Source organism: Neolamprologus brichardi, chromosome 22, assembly GCF_056152115.1.
Source record: "Neolamprologus brichardi isolate AB-2024 chromosome 22, ASM5615211v1, whole genome shotgun sequence".
In the NCBI taxonomy this organism is placed as follows: Eukaryota; Metazoa; Chordata; class Actinopteri; order Cichliformes; family Cichlidae; genus Neolamprologus; species Neolamprologus brichardi.
This window is the reverse complement of record NC_142124.1, coordinates 23106104-23122403: the sequence shown is the minus strand read 5'-3', so window position 1 is coordinate 23122403 and position 16300 is coordinate 23106104. Positions and strand designations below refer to the sequence as shown.

Genomic DNA, 16300 nt, shown 5'->3' with positions numbered 1-16300 from the left:
ACGGCACATTGTGCGGGTAGCCTCTGGCTGCTGCTCACACATCAGACAGTATGGGAATCGGAGTCTGACACCAATTATGCAGAAACAGTGGGAACTTGTTGCTAAACCCGACATATCAGTGGGTTGCTGTTTCTCCTCTGCATCATCTATACCTCAAGGCTCTGTGTGGGTCTGTGTGTAAAGCCATGAGAATAGTAAAAGCACATGAAGGACCATGATCCCCAGCATTCACAGGATACTGCGAAACAGATTACCATTCAAGTCACAGATTTTTTTTTTCTTTAAAAAGTGAGCACTGGTAAAATTTATAGAAATTTAAAGCTCGCGTAAGATTCTTCACAAAACAGAAATAGAAATATACACAGCTCTACAAATTGTTTTCTTTAAAACAAATGAACTTAAGTGCAGCGTAAGCATTATATTCCAGTAACTTTAACTTCAGAATGCAGCTGTTTGCTTTGCATTAATACTATAATTATTGAAACATGAGGGAAAGTGTCAGGAATTTGCCTCAGTGCAAAATGTTTGTTAGAGAATTAGCATAAAGTTGTTTTTTTCTAGGGGATTTCCAAGTTAATTTCCCGCTAAAGTTTTGCACCACCATTTAGTATTTTCTGACATTTTTACACCAATACAAAATCCACACACACACAAACACAAACGGCACATTGTGCGGGTAGCCTCTGGCCTGTGCACATCTGAGCTCTTATTTAAGGTGTATCGGTGAATTTGTACAAGTAGTGCGCTTGATGAAACATTAGAGACTGTGTTTCTATTGCTGCAGCACATTAGAAGACAAATAAACTGTGCGATAAATGCTTTTATTCTGTGTCAGCACAACAGTTTAGCACATCCTCATTACTTTATAGTCACGTATTTTGAAGGCTTGCCAGACAGCAGTGTGTTTCAGAGAGAGAGAGAGAAGAAAAAATCAAAGCAACAATTTAAATGATTATAAATACACGTTTGAGTCTCTCTTGCAGGGTAAAGCTGCAAAGTCATCAAATGCCATCTGATCTAGCTTGCACTACTTTCTGCCCTTTTACTCCTCCACAGCTTGTCCAAAATCTAACGTACACGCAGTCACTGCGAACTATGCGTCATTATGAATCACGGCACAGACGATGCTACCGCACAAACAGGCACACACGTACCGCACGCTATAGTGCTTTTCACATCCATTGGACCACCAGCTGGCTGACAGCTGTCTAAGCCAAAGTGAAGGGTAGATATTTTGACAGCATCATCTTTCTGATGTCTAGACTGAAACTATTAAATGCTGTGGCAGATGTATCTGTTTGACTGACATTGTGGAACATCCCTTGAATGCTCTGGATCCGGCGTCGGTGATTCGCTTTAAAAAGTTATTTGTTTCCCTCGTTTACACTTGACCTTAACTGTGTTTTTGTCTTTCCTCTATTGTCATTGCCTCCTTTAATCACATTACCTGTTGTAATTTGATTCTTTAACATATACGGTTTGAGGTAATCCGTTTATTTGTCCTGGTCGTCTTCAGACGCATCGTTGCATTTTAGAAAATGCGGACGTTATACCTGTTGCTTTATCACAGGGGTAATTTTTTTCTTAATATGTATTGAAAAACAATTGCAGTCCTTTCTTGTCTTCCCTCCATCAGAAGGACATGTGGGTTGTAACATAATTAAATATAAGGGTTTTCTTCTTTTTTCCAGAGGTGTTTTGTGTATTTCTTTTTGTCTGAGGTTGCTTTCCAATAATTTCATCACAAAGACTCATCCATCAACTGTCAAAGCCTCTGAAGTCTGTTTTTTTTATTTATTTGTTTGGTTTTTTGGTTGTTGTTTTTTTCAGTCTTCATTTCCTGGTTTTCCACACGGAAGAGGTCCATGATGTGCTTCGGATCTGGGATGGGCCCCAGGATGGAGGTGTCCTGCTGAGGGAGCTAAGTGGCTCAGTGCTGCCCCAAGACGTCCACAGCACCTTTAACACTATCAACCTGCAGTTCACCACAGACTTCTTCACCAGCAAACAAGGCTTCGCTCTTCAGTTCTCTGGTGAGAGAGAGAGAGGGGGGAAGGATGATAGGAAGCGATGGGAATGTTAAATGAACATGACTGGGTGGGACCAGTTTCAGCTCTCGCACATTTCACTGCAGGAGATGACAATAATACCCTCTTTTCATCTTCTAATCGTGCGCCATTAAATGCTCTTTCACTCACTGAGCCTTTCTTTGCTCCTTCAGTGTCTACTGCAACCTCCTGCAATGACCCAGGCATGCCTACTAATGGGACCCGCGGTGGCGACAGCAGGGAACCCGGAGACCATGTGGTGTTCCAGTGTGATCCAGGTTACATCCTGCAGGGGGCCAACAGGATCACCTGCACTGAAATCAATGGTCGCTTCTTCTGGCAGCCAGACCCTCCTACATGCACAGGTACTCTACAACATAACCCCATCCGTATTACGAAAGCCTGTATGGATGAGGATCACAGCTTTACTACTGCTGTGCAAGTGCTAAGACTGAGGCTCCTCGTATTTTATTATAGTCGTATTATTTCCTGCCGCCTGCCTAATACAGTCTACTGTATATCTCCTCTTACTGGCCTGACTTTTGTGGAACAGGTAGAGAATACAGATTCCTAACTCGATTACTTAACAGACTCCTTAAGTGAATCTTAAGTGGCAAACCTGATTGCCACGTTCCCTCGACATTTACTGAAGTCACTGCGGCAGACAGAGAGATCTGATTATCCTGTTCCTCAATAACAACACAGACCTCTCAGTCAGACCTACACTCTTTGTACAGTCTTTGTGTTAATATGTTATCGCACGTGGTTCTCTGCTAAACAGTGTGAAGTCATTAACAATAGCAATTAAGAGCTTGTGATTAGCTGCCTTATTTAATTAGCACTTAGCTTAATTAGATCATTTTTGGCGAACAATCGGACACTTCTGACACAGGTGAGAATGAGGTAAGAGAACATCTGTGTGCATTAGCTAGGTTTCAGTTAGATCAATCAACTGCTGCTCCAACGTCCTGTGGGGAAGCTGCACAGAACATAGAGCAGGAGCTGAGGTTCTTACAGCTATGTAGCTGTGTTGTTTTAGGGCAATTTTTGACCGGTAAGTTTTTTGTTTGTTTTTCAAATTGATTTTCATTATAAGTTGTCACTTTGATCGCTTGTGCAATGCATTAGAAAAATAAAAATTTAAAGGTAGCAGTTTGTCAGATTCCAAAGCTTAGGGACACCAAACACAATCCCAACACTCACTGATTAGTATTTATTTTGAGAACAACAAACTCTTTTTGGCTATAATCAGCCATCAGCACAATCGCAGGGAAAAAAAAAAACATTATATAAATCCAGGCTATCAAAGTACAAAAGGCTTAAAGAAGATTTACTGTTGAGTTGTTTCCTGCAGGCTATTTTAACTACTTAATAGGACTTCTGTTTCATCCTTCTTCCAGTTTAAATATTGCATATTTTCCTCTCTTTTTGTTTGGCAGCATTATGTAGTTGTAATCTATATATAGTTTATTTGAGGTTCACTTGCAGTATACACCATACAATTGTGTGTCCTCTGTTTTGATCATATTTGTTGTTTATTTATTTTTAACTGGGATGATGGAGGCTCATACTAGAAATGTGTTGGTCTTACCCAACAATAAATGCTAAAAAGAACACTTATCAGTGGGTTCTCAAATAAAATGAAACACACATCTATGCAATGAAAAATAAAAGATTCCAGCATCTTAAGATAAACTGAGATCAGCTCTGTTGTTTGATAGCAGTTCAGTTGCTGTCCAGATGCCACTGCTGTTTGCTCCTTGACTGCAGTGAACTGTAATGGATTTCTTCCTTGTCATAGCTCCATGTGGCGGGAACCTGACAGGTCCTAGTGGGCTGATTCTGTCTCCAGACTATCCTGAACCGTATCCTCACGGACGAGAGTGTGACTGGACAGTTACTGTCACACAGGACTATGTCATCTCTCTGACCTTCAACCAGTAAGCATTCAGTAGAAAAAGAAGAGGAAAAAATGTCAACGCATATGTTTTGACTTTTCAACAGAGGGGGGGATTTATGCTTCAGTTGATCTTTTAACCTTTTCCACTTTTCGCATTTTATTTTCAAAGTCATCCTAGTAAAGCTATGTTACCTTACTCGCAGCCCATCTAAGCAGCAGTTATGTGATTATATTTTTAATGTTATTCTCTTTAACCAGGTTCAGCTTGGAGCCAAGTTATGACTTCTTGCACATCTATGATGGACCGGACTCCCTCAGCCCCTTGTTGGGTAGCTTTTATGGCACAGATGTTCCTGATCGCATTGAGAGCAGCTCCAACACGCTCTTCTTGGCTTTCCGCAGCGACGCCTCTCTCAGCAGCAATGGATTTGTGCTGCAGTACACAGGTACATGTTCCTGCATTGCTTTAAGGAACACCTTAAAGCAATGCAGTATTTGGTTAATTGGATAAAAACAGTGAAGCTGGGAGAAAGAGTTGTTTTGTCTTTTTTGCATTTCCATTAGAATTAAAGTGTTCATTTTGGCTTTTTTTTTTTTTTTTTCCAAATCCAGCATCTTATAATTGTGAACAAAACAGCAGATTTCAAGAAGGTTGCGCCGCTTCATCCCCCGAACAGTTCACATATTAAAATTCTTCCTCTGGCACAGAGAGAGTGCATTTACCCTCTGCTGCTTATCGACCTTGCAGATTGTTTCTTTTTAACTTTCCCTTCAGTGTAGTCCAGAGCGGATACGATTACCTGTGTGAAAACATTCTCCAGTGAAAGAATGGGTTGTCTGCGCTGCAGCATCCTGATCGCAACCTCCCTGTTTCTGCTATGGCCTGATTGGGTGTCATTATTAACGTGCGCCTCCTAGCAGAAATTCTGAAAACAAACAACTGTCGGCTTGTGATCAGTGCAGCTGCACTAAGGGCCTCTTATAGATTGGAGCAAACAGCATTTTGTTGTCTCATGTCTAAGCACGGTTGACCGCAGCACATTGTTCAGGGGACAAAAATGTATTTGTTCATGAGTGGTCACAGAGGGCCACTTGGTTTAAGGATTGTGTTGCACATCTGTTTGTTCTGCATTTTTGTTTCAGCCTTGTAGGGGACTACCTCACTTCCTAGCAAATACACAGATGCTGAGGAAGCTGTAAATTAGACACAGCATCTATGTTAGGGGCTTTGCTTGAGAGAGCAGTGTTAAATCTCCCTACCTCAATTAGAGTTGTTTAAGGTATCAGACTCTTAACCAATTCCAGATTGACCCCAAAGCTTCCCGTTTCTTGGCTCACGCTCAGATAGGATTTGATGTACAAGCAGTCGACTGATTTGAGAACTCTACCTGTTTTATGCGCCACAGCCCTACAACTCATTGGCAAACTGTCCTTAAATGAAGTGAGAAACAATGTTTTCGGCAAGACAGCGTTACAGAGTCTACCCCTTAACTCACTCCCAGCAACATTCACTGCAGTGTGTGCTATTGTATGGCCAATCTGGTAGAGCAGATGGACCCAGTGTGTGGCTTCGAAAAACTCCCTCACCCCACTTCCAATTCTCCACACTAATGAACCATAACCAAATAATACATAAATTACCTCCTCGGTTTCAGACAAACAACATGGCACAAAAGCGCATTTGGCTGCGAGTTCGGGTCTGGTTGGTGAGAAGACAGCACGTCGACGAGTTGGCCCGATCCGGCATTTGGTCAACCCGGCCCTGAAAATTGTATTACAAAATGCGCCCGAGGTGCTGTCAGCCTCTTCACTGAGCAGTCTTTATGTCTTTCTGTTTTCTTGTCTCAGGCATCCTTTGATTAGGTCTTTTACGCTTTTCACATTGGCTCTCCAGGGAAATATGTGGACTCAAAGACTTTCCATACCTGAGCCACATTTAAATGACACTCACAAGACACAGACAAGGACATTTACACACAAAAACATGCAGATTATTTCTCTAATCCAACACCTTCATCAAATCTTGGGCTCTCTTGCAATTTACCACTAAATGTCTCCTTTAAAAACACAACAACAAAATGGAAAAAACATCTTCACTCACATCTGTAAATCAGGGTCAAGGCTTGTTAAATCAGCTCATTTTATTGGGGTGACCAACCTTCTACAGACCAGCTTGTGCCAAGGGCCAGCCCTTTCCTAATGCCTACTATATCTATCACAGCTCTGCTGTCTCTTTTTATGTCCATCATTTTTACCCTTCAGCCCAAAAAGCTTGGGGTATTTTTGTCGAGGGTGAGGGCAGAGTGTCCTAGCTGACATCTTTCTTATCGTTGAAAGATGTTTTCACCACCAATATATATATTTCTTTTCATGACATATCAAAACAAGGTTTATGGCTAAATAACCCTTGTTTAGAGCAGGTAGTGGCAGTCAGCGGACATACCTGGCCCTAGCACTCTGTGATATCATTAGTTCCCCAACTTTCAGCTTAGAAATTCAACATTTATTTACTGTGTGTCTAATTTTGTCATCAATGAATTAGAAATTTGATCTTATACACCATGTACTTCAAATCAAATCAAATTCAAATTCAAATTTTATTTGTCACATACACAGTCATACACAGTACGATATGCAGTGAAATGCTTACACAACTGCTCGTGACCTAAAGAAAGAAGAAAAGGCTATGAATAAGATAGGAAATAAATATGAAAATTAAAAAGGGTAAATTTAACTAGGAAGGAATAAAATAAAATAAAATATAAAAATTAAAGTTGAAAATAAAATAACTGTACAACAAAATACACAATACACAGTATAGAAATATGTAAGAATGTATGAAGAAGTATATATATATATATATATATATATATATACACACAATAACAGCAGCTGTACAAGTATTAAATGGAAATGAAGAAACTTTTTTAAAGTACTTGGTGTACAATGCGAAATATAAATCTTTAAGTGCAAGATGATATAAGGAGGCCAAAAATTCTTAAAATATAAAGGTGTCATGCTTTGATTATTTTCAGGGAAGCGATAAAATACAAAAAGAATGTTACATTTTCTGTCAGCTCTGGGACTCATTTTAATGTGGGTTAGTCTTTTTTTGTTGACCTCCCAGTGAACCTTTTTTAAGAAATGCTTCTTTTATATGAACATTGTTACAGTGTTCCCTGTTTAAAGTTTGCACTCAGCTAGCTCCTGTTGACACAGCTCAGGTTCTTGAACATATATTCTGTCAGACACTCAAGTGTCAGTAGAAATTTCCCTAATGAGAAAACAGTTGACTCACCTTCCTACGGTGGGTGTAAGTCATCAAATATTAACGTTTGCTGGGAAAGTGGACTGGGTTTTAAGATTGAATTAAATTGCTTTGGGCATTTTCCCCCCGTGTTTGTTTTAGCAGTAAAGGTGTGAAGTGTGACAAATTGACAGGCCTCCACTCACGTGTACATTTTCCACCTGAGAACAATGCGATGGTAAATTGAGCAAGACATCTTTCTTATGACCTCAGAAGTGATGATTGATGCGTGTGGTCGGTTGCAGGTTTTGTGCAAGTGAAGTTTGGCAGGGTACGAGTGTAGGTGTGTGTGTGTCTTTGACAAAGAAAGCTTGCGTATGGGCATTGTCTTCTCTAGTTGACTGCACAGCGAAGCGTTGGTTGAGAGGCGGTTGTGTGCAGTCAGCAGACCTTGGGCCAGAGCCATGCCACTCTCAATCAGCTGCCTGTCTTTCTCCACAGCCATACATACCCCAGCAGCCACAGATGAGAGGCCACCGTCAAGGGCTAGAGAGAAAAGTGGCAGTCAGTCAGTGAGATATATTTACTGACAGAGGAAAGCACAGAGTTGCAGGAAACGGTGGGGCGGGGGTGAAAGCAAACGCAGTCACAAAGGAGGAAGGGAAGTTCGAAATCCAAGTGTATCAGTAACCTTAGGCAGAAAACAGCTTCTGTTCCAGTATCACGGCTACAGCTGGATGCAGGAAAAAAAAATCCCTTTCATGAAATAACAACGCCTGCTCACTTCTGTCACTGATTTTCCACTGCGTTACCTCTCTCTGCAGAGAACCCTAGGGAGTCTTGCTTTGAGCCCGGCCTGGTGCGCAATGGGACACGGGTGGGCACCAATCTCAAGCTGGGCTCCACCGTCACCTACCACTGCAACAGTGGCTACACACTAGAGGGAGACCCAACGCTCACTTGCATCATGGGGGTGGACGGCAAGCCGAGCTGGAACAAACCCAAACCCATCTGCATTGGTAAACACTGACATCTGGAGACGGTTGTTAGGAACACAAACCACATCAGTGCTTATAGATTTGTCACGTGTAAACATGTCTATACGATTAGGCTATTTTTCCCACAGAGCAGTGTCCTACAGGTGTATGTGCAAAGCTGTGTGGGTTTTGCTAACATTAATAGTTGTGCAAGCGCAGCTTTAATTTAAAGAGTGCTGCTTATTTTGCATATATTCCCCTCACGCTCACAGCGGAACGCGCGTCATTCTGACTGCTCTCTGATATTCCCATGACACGACTAGCTCACTAGCTCACCCCCCGGGAGAGCTGGTGAAAGATCCTTGACACCACAGAATCGTATGGCTCTCACAGTGTGAAGCTTTAGTTGTATGCCAGGTGGAAGACAAGCTCACACCACGCAGATTTTCACACGTGGGGAAACGAGGGTTCAGGGTACAAGCGTGTGCTGAGCATTTTTTGGGGGGCTTTAACCAGTAGAAGCAATCCGGGTCTCAGCACGCCCAGGCTAACCCAGACGGACACTTGGAAAACATTGCAATTTCACTGTGACAAACACTGGGGACATCTTCCACTGAAAGCCCAATCAGACAAGAAAAGTAATTTAGGAGTGATGGAACAGAGGGGATGGAAAGGTAGGAGGAGGGGGGAGAGAAATGGAATCTTCCACTTCTGGCTGTAGACCTTCCTGTCATGTTTGCCTTGTCCTTTCCTTCTTTTTTTTTTGGTCGTCTCTTTTTCATTTCTCATTTATGTCTTTTTGCAGCTCCATGTGGTGGACAGTACACTGGTACAGAGGGAGTGGTCTTGTCTCCTGGTTACCCCGGTAACTACAGCAGCGCACGAACCTGTTTGTACTCTGTAGTCGTGCCCAAAGATTACGGTAAGCCAAGAAGTGAGAACGTTCTTTTACACTCTTCCTGGCAGATGTTTTATTGTGTGTTTTTGTGCCGGTGTATAAAGGTGGTTAATTATTGGTGCTTAATTAAGATGCAATTTTTCTGTAATGCCAAAAAAAAAATAATAATAATAATTCCTTATCGGGCTCAAACAATGCTCAAGTGCCTCACTCAGTTCTACATATTTTTCAAGGCTGAAGGCAAGAGAATAAAAAGAAAAACACTTGAGATTGTTTTTTTCCATAACTAAATATTTTTAGCGAAAGCTGCACCGGAGAGAGAAAGTTTGTGTCAAACTTGTAAAAGCTCCCATCCTCTTTCAGTTCTTACCAAATGTTTTTTATTTTTAAATCGCAGAGTGATTGATAGTCCCTATATTCATCGGTCTCATTGCTACACATACTTTTTTGCATCACTGTGGAAGAGCCATTTAATCACCAGCTTATACACTAGTCATATAACACGTCACTCAGAGGCACGCATCCACCGAAATATAATTAGATCCAGAGTTTCCGAAGTTTCGCCGCTTTTTGGCATTTCCTTCTTAAAGGTCACAGTTTTTTTCCAATATGTGATGCCATACTGTAAGAGCAGGAATTTATTCAGAAAGCAAAGAAGAGGAAGAGGAACACAACACAGCACAAGCACGTATACTCAGATTTAAACATGTTTCACTTGCTTGCTCGGGATCCCGCTCCGTTTCACTTTCTATCTCGGGCGCTCTGTCTTGCTCTCCTTTTATCTCCTGCTTCCTCTTCTCTTCCCTCTGGCTCCTTAATGAGTTATCAGCACCATGCCTCTCGAGGGGCAAGCTCACGTCCTATCATTGTTAAATTACACCAAAAAAGCAGTGGCGGGCATGTGTTTGGCTTTCGGCTACTTCACCCCAGTCTTTTGAATATTGAGGTCATGATGCTCATTCAGAGGTCCGGCTCTGCTCCAAAACGACCGGGCACCTATCCTTCTTGGAACCTGTCGGCAGCGTATTTTGCTCGGCCGAGTCGAAGCGAGAAAGGAAATTGAAATAATTAAAATCCACATTTGCATTTCCTTGGAAAATGACAGCGAGGCCCAAGGCAACTCACTTTGTCGTGATGAGCCACAAATGCTCTCGCCTCCATTCTTGCCACTTCTCATTAGGCTGATGCACTAGTGCTAATGATAGGCTATTTTCTTCAATGCAGAGGACAGGGTGGGTGTAGCCGCAATGACTGGGTTCTTTTATCAGAGACGCAGATGAAGAGGATGCACAAATAATGGGAATCGCTGAAGATGCTGGAGATTATAGATGCTGAATCACGTCAAATAAGTGGATCTCAGAACATAAAGAACCACACTTTGATGGAGGAGCAGTAGTCCCCTCTTTCACCTCTGCCCTCTTTTTTACTCTCCACCTGCGATATGTGCTGCGAGTAAACGAGACAGATTGATTGTGAAGGGGCTGAATATGTTCAGGCAACAGCAGTAGAAAGGGTGGGTTGAAAGGATGAAAGCACCGTAGTGGAGATTTAGCTACACATTGTACAACAGATTGACTGTCATTGCAAAGCCTTTCATCTCCTGACAGGCAATCAAGCCCAGACAGGATTGCTGATCTCTATTGTAATATCAGGTTTTTTTGGCTGTGTTGTCATAACTGGCAGTATTATCTAGCTTGCTTTAAAGGAGAGTTTTTGATTACAAACGGTGTTGAAAATATTCTTTTGGATGATGAGTACTTTTGTTTTGTTTTGTTTTTGAGTCATTTCTTCTCCGATGTCAATTTCATGACTGCGTCTGTTTTTCCTAGTGGTCTTCAGTCAGTTCGCCTTCTTCCAGACGGCCCTGAATGACATCGTGGAGGTTTACGATGGGGCAACGCAGCACTCCCGCGTTCTTAGCTCGCTCTCTGGAGCACACACAGGTACCCACACATGCACATTTCAGATGCCTGAATACACGATTCCGATTTCAGCAGGTATCAAACTTGAGGGAGGCAAAAAATAGAAGCTATTTACATGCAACTAGAGGTAGGCAAGACGTGACTCATGCACATTTGTGTAGCTTTGTTTCATCTTCAGCACTAGCTCGTTCCAAATCAGTAACAGTGGTTTGACTATTTGAAGCCATTATTCTTGACATGACAGGGGACTGAATAAAATTGTTGTCTTAGACTTATCCTTTTCACAAGGATCCGTTTAAACTCAGAGACACAGTGCTGACGCAGACAGAAGCGCGGTGGCTGCAGGTGGGCTCCACTGAGCTGTAACACAATTCAGCAGTGACAACAAGAGTCACAGGGATAACATATCTACAGACAGGCTCAAGCCTTGCATGAGCATACACCTGAATTGGTATTACACAAATTATGCAGTTATGTAGGCAAACAAGTGCAGTGATCCACAAGGTGCCTGTTTATGCTATAACTTCTACTTTTTAAACTAGTGGAACAACTGAATAGATACTTTTTTTTATATTAATTGTTACATGGAAAGATAAATAAGATAATGGTTTATGACGTCAGCCGCTAACAGCTTGCTATGTAAAGTAACGGTGTTGCACTCGTTCCATATATATTGCAATACGATGCCCTCACATGCCTGTGAGCATGTGTGAATTCTTCCCTTTAAAACTATTGCATATTTGCAATAAGTGGCCAGTAGAGAGTGACCTCACAAACAAATCAAAAAGTAATAATTGTATTCCTGGAGCTCAACCTACCTAATGACATTAGCAATTACAGGAAAACCTTCAAGTTTCGTAATGATGGTATGATTCAAATACATTTAAACAAGCACTTTACCTTCACTTTTTTTGAGCTGATATCTGTCTCTTCCCATTACATTCATGAGTGGTGCTAAATAATCTTAAATTCAGTCGTTTATTTGGCCGTGTCTGCAAAGCTAGACTTGCACAGTGCAGTTCTGCTAGTGCTTCTGAGCCACAGATGATGAACTACGGCACATAGATAGTACTGTTTAACCAGACAATCCATGTTCGGTTTGTTTGGTAACTTAATTCCAGTTTTTGTTTTCTGTCATTAGGTCAGAGTCCAAACTTAAACTTAAACTTAACCTAAACTGTCATATTTGAATCAAGTGTGTGTTGCAGACAAATACAACACAGTGGTTCGTGTGTCACTAGTGTATAAAGAGCCCACTTGTGTAGCAGTGCTGGGTAGATGTCTACAGAAAGTGGAGCACACATGCACACACAACTCACTAAAAGAGAGTTATGAGAGTGGAATATGGTAAAAAAGGACAACAGTTTTAAGGTTAAAAGTTAAAAGGCGAAAAATAACTAAATGTGTGCCATATTATTTTTGATGAATGGATGTAATAAATACTACAACTGCACTGATAGGCTATAAAAGCAATGGCTGTAGTCGGGGAGGTTCAACCTCTGAAGAGGGTGTGAGTGAAAAGGTGGCAAGTTTAGGGCACCCCTCCGTCTCAGCCTGCCCTCGCCCTGTGGCTTGACAAAAGCAAAATGATTACTTTGGTTTGTGTCCAGGGCAGCCTCAGAAAATCCAGTTTACAGCTCAATAAACAGGATGCTATATTAACTACGGACTCGAGGCAGCGGGTTCGCAGAGCTATCTAACCAGGCATGGCAGAGCAAAGCTGACACACTTTGGCAAAGGAAGAGAGATTTTAGCCCACACGTTGCCACTGAATTAGGCACAAACCAGAAGCATGTATCTCCATTCACCATACCAAAGCAGCAAAGCTTACAAATCTACTAACATTTACATGTGCAAGCGTACAAAGCACGGAATTAGCTTCATGTGTTTTCCATTATGATCTGTAAGCTTTTTTATTTTATTTTTTTTTCTGATGTATTTCACCTTATTTTCACCCACTTCCTGTCCTTGTTTTACATGGTTCTTATCAGGTCCACACTTACTTTAGCTGGTAGACTTTATTAATACCATTATTTGATCAGTTCTTGTTTCTACTCTGATTTAGATTGTGGAACTTTTGTCTCCTGCGTTTTCAGTTGAATCTGTTTTTCGTCACACATGCTGTCATGTCAAAATATAGATGTTATCAGTATGTACAGTACAGTTTGGGGGTTTTTGGTTAATGGCAGGATGGCATTTGCCAAACACCTCAAATCACAGAAGTCAAAGCACGGAGCATTTTTCTGTAATTATGCAGACCTTGAAAAACAGATTCTCTACTAAATGATCTCAGTAAAGTATTCAGCTGTATTTTTTCATTCCTTTTATGCTTATTGAGGTAAAATACTTTCTCTACAGAGAAATGCCGGTGATTGGGAGTTATCAGAGGCAGTGGGGACAAACAGAATAAAATAAGAAGAAATGAAATGTGGAATAAATTAACAGTAAAAAAAAAAGGTGTGAATTAGAAAAGAGAAGAACAAAATGACTGATTCAAGAAATCAAGGACACCTATCTAAATGCTAATTTTTTAATAATCGATTTGAAAAAAAGAAAAAAGGGAAGGAAATGGCAGTTATCTCTCTCCTGGCCATCTAGAACTAGAGTTTGCTAAAGTCCCCTTTCAGCTCACCGCAGAATAAACACAAAATGTAACTTTGCAGAATTAAAATTCACCACCTGATATTCACACTTGACTAACTCTTTTTTTTTAAACTCTAAACCTGTTGTTTAGTTGTGATTTTTAACAGCCAGAATTTTTCTCGCTGACGCTGTTTATCAGTGCACAGAAGTAACTACCACTTAAATCCAGGCACTGATCCCAGCCAAAGTCAGACTTGACCTCGTTAACCTTTCACATATCAGTGCTGAAGATCATTTTAAGGACAAAGTGGTCGGGATGCTGGACAATGGCCAGAGAGCCAGTAAGTTGCATGCTGACACGTGTTTGCTCTTACTGCACGGATACTTTCCCTGTGCAGCAAATTATGAAACACTGTCACCACGACAGCACACAGCAAGGGTTCCTCTAATAAACTAGCCAGCGTGCTCTGGGATCCAGCAGTGGAACCTGAACATTCGCGGTGATGACTCATTAAGAAACTGTGCCGCTGGAGCTATCTCAGGACACTGCATTTAAAGGTGCAGAAGCTCTCAGAAAACCTAAGAGCACAGAGCAGGCTCAGTGAGACTCACTAACACAGACACGCACACATCCACACACAGATGTTGCCTCTGAGGTTAAGCACGTCTGCCTCCCACTACAGTGTGACAGCAAGCAGACATAGAGTAATGAGATTCACAGCAGAACGCCAGTCAGCACCACACTGAGAGAAAGACAGAGAGGCAGAGACAGAGATGATCACGCTTTGTATCATGTTCTGTGTCAGTCAACAAATTTTACACCACACTGGATACATCATGGGGGTTCTCCTTTTGTGTAATTACAATATGGGCTAATGGGGATTGCAGGGGATGGTATGGGTAATTTTTAGGAATTAAAAAACAAAACAAAAAAACGTACTCTCAGGATTTGTTTCACAGTTAGATGTTTTTGACCTCGGTATAATCACATTTTATTTGACTAATGCTATTAGAGTAAAGAGTCTCGTAATGTGGCGAACCCCTTAAATTCTGAGTAAATTGTCCTTGCGTGTAGTTTAAAAATCGAATTTTCTACCCAAAGAACAAAGAGCGCTATCAAAAGGCCTGCTCACACCAATTACCCAAAGCAATTTAAGCTGTACAGTAAGACTTCCAGGAGCTTGATTGTGGAGAGCCTTAGGCAGCAGGTGAAAAATGCAACCTTGAATTTGATTCCGTAATTCGGAAACAGCCCGGGACAAAAAGTCACAGGAGGTCTGGTCACTGCAGCTGCTTCTCCAGCGCTTAAAAGTCATGCTGTACTATTTTAAATCTACTCTGACACCCCACCTTATAAATTAATGGGGAACTGGGGAACTCTTGAGAACTAAAAATTGGAACGTGAGTTGCCTTAGCCCAGCTGGAATAACACAAACAATTATCAAACCGGGAAAAACAAGAACATGATAGAGAGTGAGGCTCATACGCTGATCAAATGCAGGTTTTATGCTTCGGGACATCGCTTGGTATAGGCAGACTGCAGTCAGAGGCTCAGCTGCACCCTCGCACAATGCTATCAGTGCCAGTAAGCAAGATTACCATTTAGTCACAATGTACCTGACAGATATTTCTGGCTTTCCTACAGGTATGGAAGATAAACAGAGTACTCTGTGGCTGCAAAGTATTAAGCTAATCTGAATAATCAACATGCATTTGCATGCACCACAGATGGTGCAAAGCCTTCTATAAGCATGTTATATTTTCACCCCAGTGAGTTTTTCTGTGAAAGCGTAACATCGCCGAGCACAGCTCTAGACCAAACAGCAAGATTTCACTCGGATGAGATACCCACGTGTTTTTTTTTTCTCTTTTTGCACTTTCCTGCAATGCAGTACATGAATAGCACTTCTAAATATATCCATATCCAGAGACCTGCAGAATGTCCTCTTTCCCTCAGTCATTGCAGATTCCCTAGCTCTTGCATTTCTTTAATTTTCATGCTGGATGTGCAGAACGAGTTCCTAAAAATAGTCACCAGGATTCACATTCAGGAGGGAGGAAATGACAGAGCTGGTGATTCAGTAACCAGAAAGCAACACAAACGTAAACTGATGCAGAACAAAGCACTTTGCTAAAGATTTGTTTGCTAAAAAACCTTGATCTTATCGCAGGTGAGTCGTTGCCATTAGCAACCTCCAACCAAATCCTGATCCGCTTTACCTCCAAAGGCCAATCCAGCTCTAGAGGATTCCATCTGGTCTATCAGGGTGAGTGTGCAACACACACATACACACACACACGCGCACAATCACACACTCCGAAACAAATTCTGTTACCTTTTTTTTTAATTCCCTCTCTTCGAACACCCCCCCTCCGTGTCCATATCAGATGACTTGCTGAGTGATTTTGCAAGGATTCACCTTCAGCCGCTGTCTCAGCCGTGATGTGCTCGAGCGCATGCATCTGCAGAAAGTGTGCGAAAAAGTTGTACTTAAACTCTCCGTTGTTCTTTTCCCCCCCAAGAGGGGCTTTTTTGAATTCTTATTTCCCTTAAACAGTGCACTGTACCAGAAATGACATTTGCTGTAGATATCCAAAGGCAGTGGCAGCCCCGAAGAATGTTTAATGAATAAATAATACTTTTTTTTTCCTTTTTTTCTTTTCTTTTTGGCAAGTACGCTGAAACAACGCCAAGGAAAAAGCAGAGCTGAATATCATATTTTGT

At 41.6% G+C, this 16300-nt stretch overlaps 1 protein-coding gene across 2 annotated transcripts in view; it reads left to right on the top strand.

Annotated features, from left to right (window-relative positions):
- The window catches only part of csmd2 (CUB and Sushi multiple domains 2), a 262542-nt gene that overhangs the window by 183352 nt on the left and 62890 nt on the right, over window positions 1–16300 (top strand). For both annotated transcript variants that reach the window (XM_087834531.1, XM_087834530.1), the window contains 8 exons: window positions 1831–2033; window positions 2222–2413; window positions 3850–3988; window positions 4207–4394; window positions 8020–8214; window positions 8978–9094; window positions 10900–11013; window positions 15747–15842. In XM_087834531.1, coding sequence (XP_087690657.1) covers window positions 1831–2033; window positions 2222–2413; window positions 3850–3988; window positions 4207–4394; window positions 8020–8214; window positions 8978–9094; window positions 10900–11013; window positions 15747–15842 — 1244 coding nt within the window. The remainder of the gene's footprint in view (window positions 1–1830; window positions 2034–2221; window positions 2414–3849; window positions 3989–4206; window positions 4395–8019; window positions 8215–8977; window positions 9095–10899; window positions 11014–15746; window positions 15843–16300) is intronic.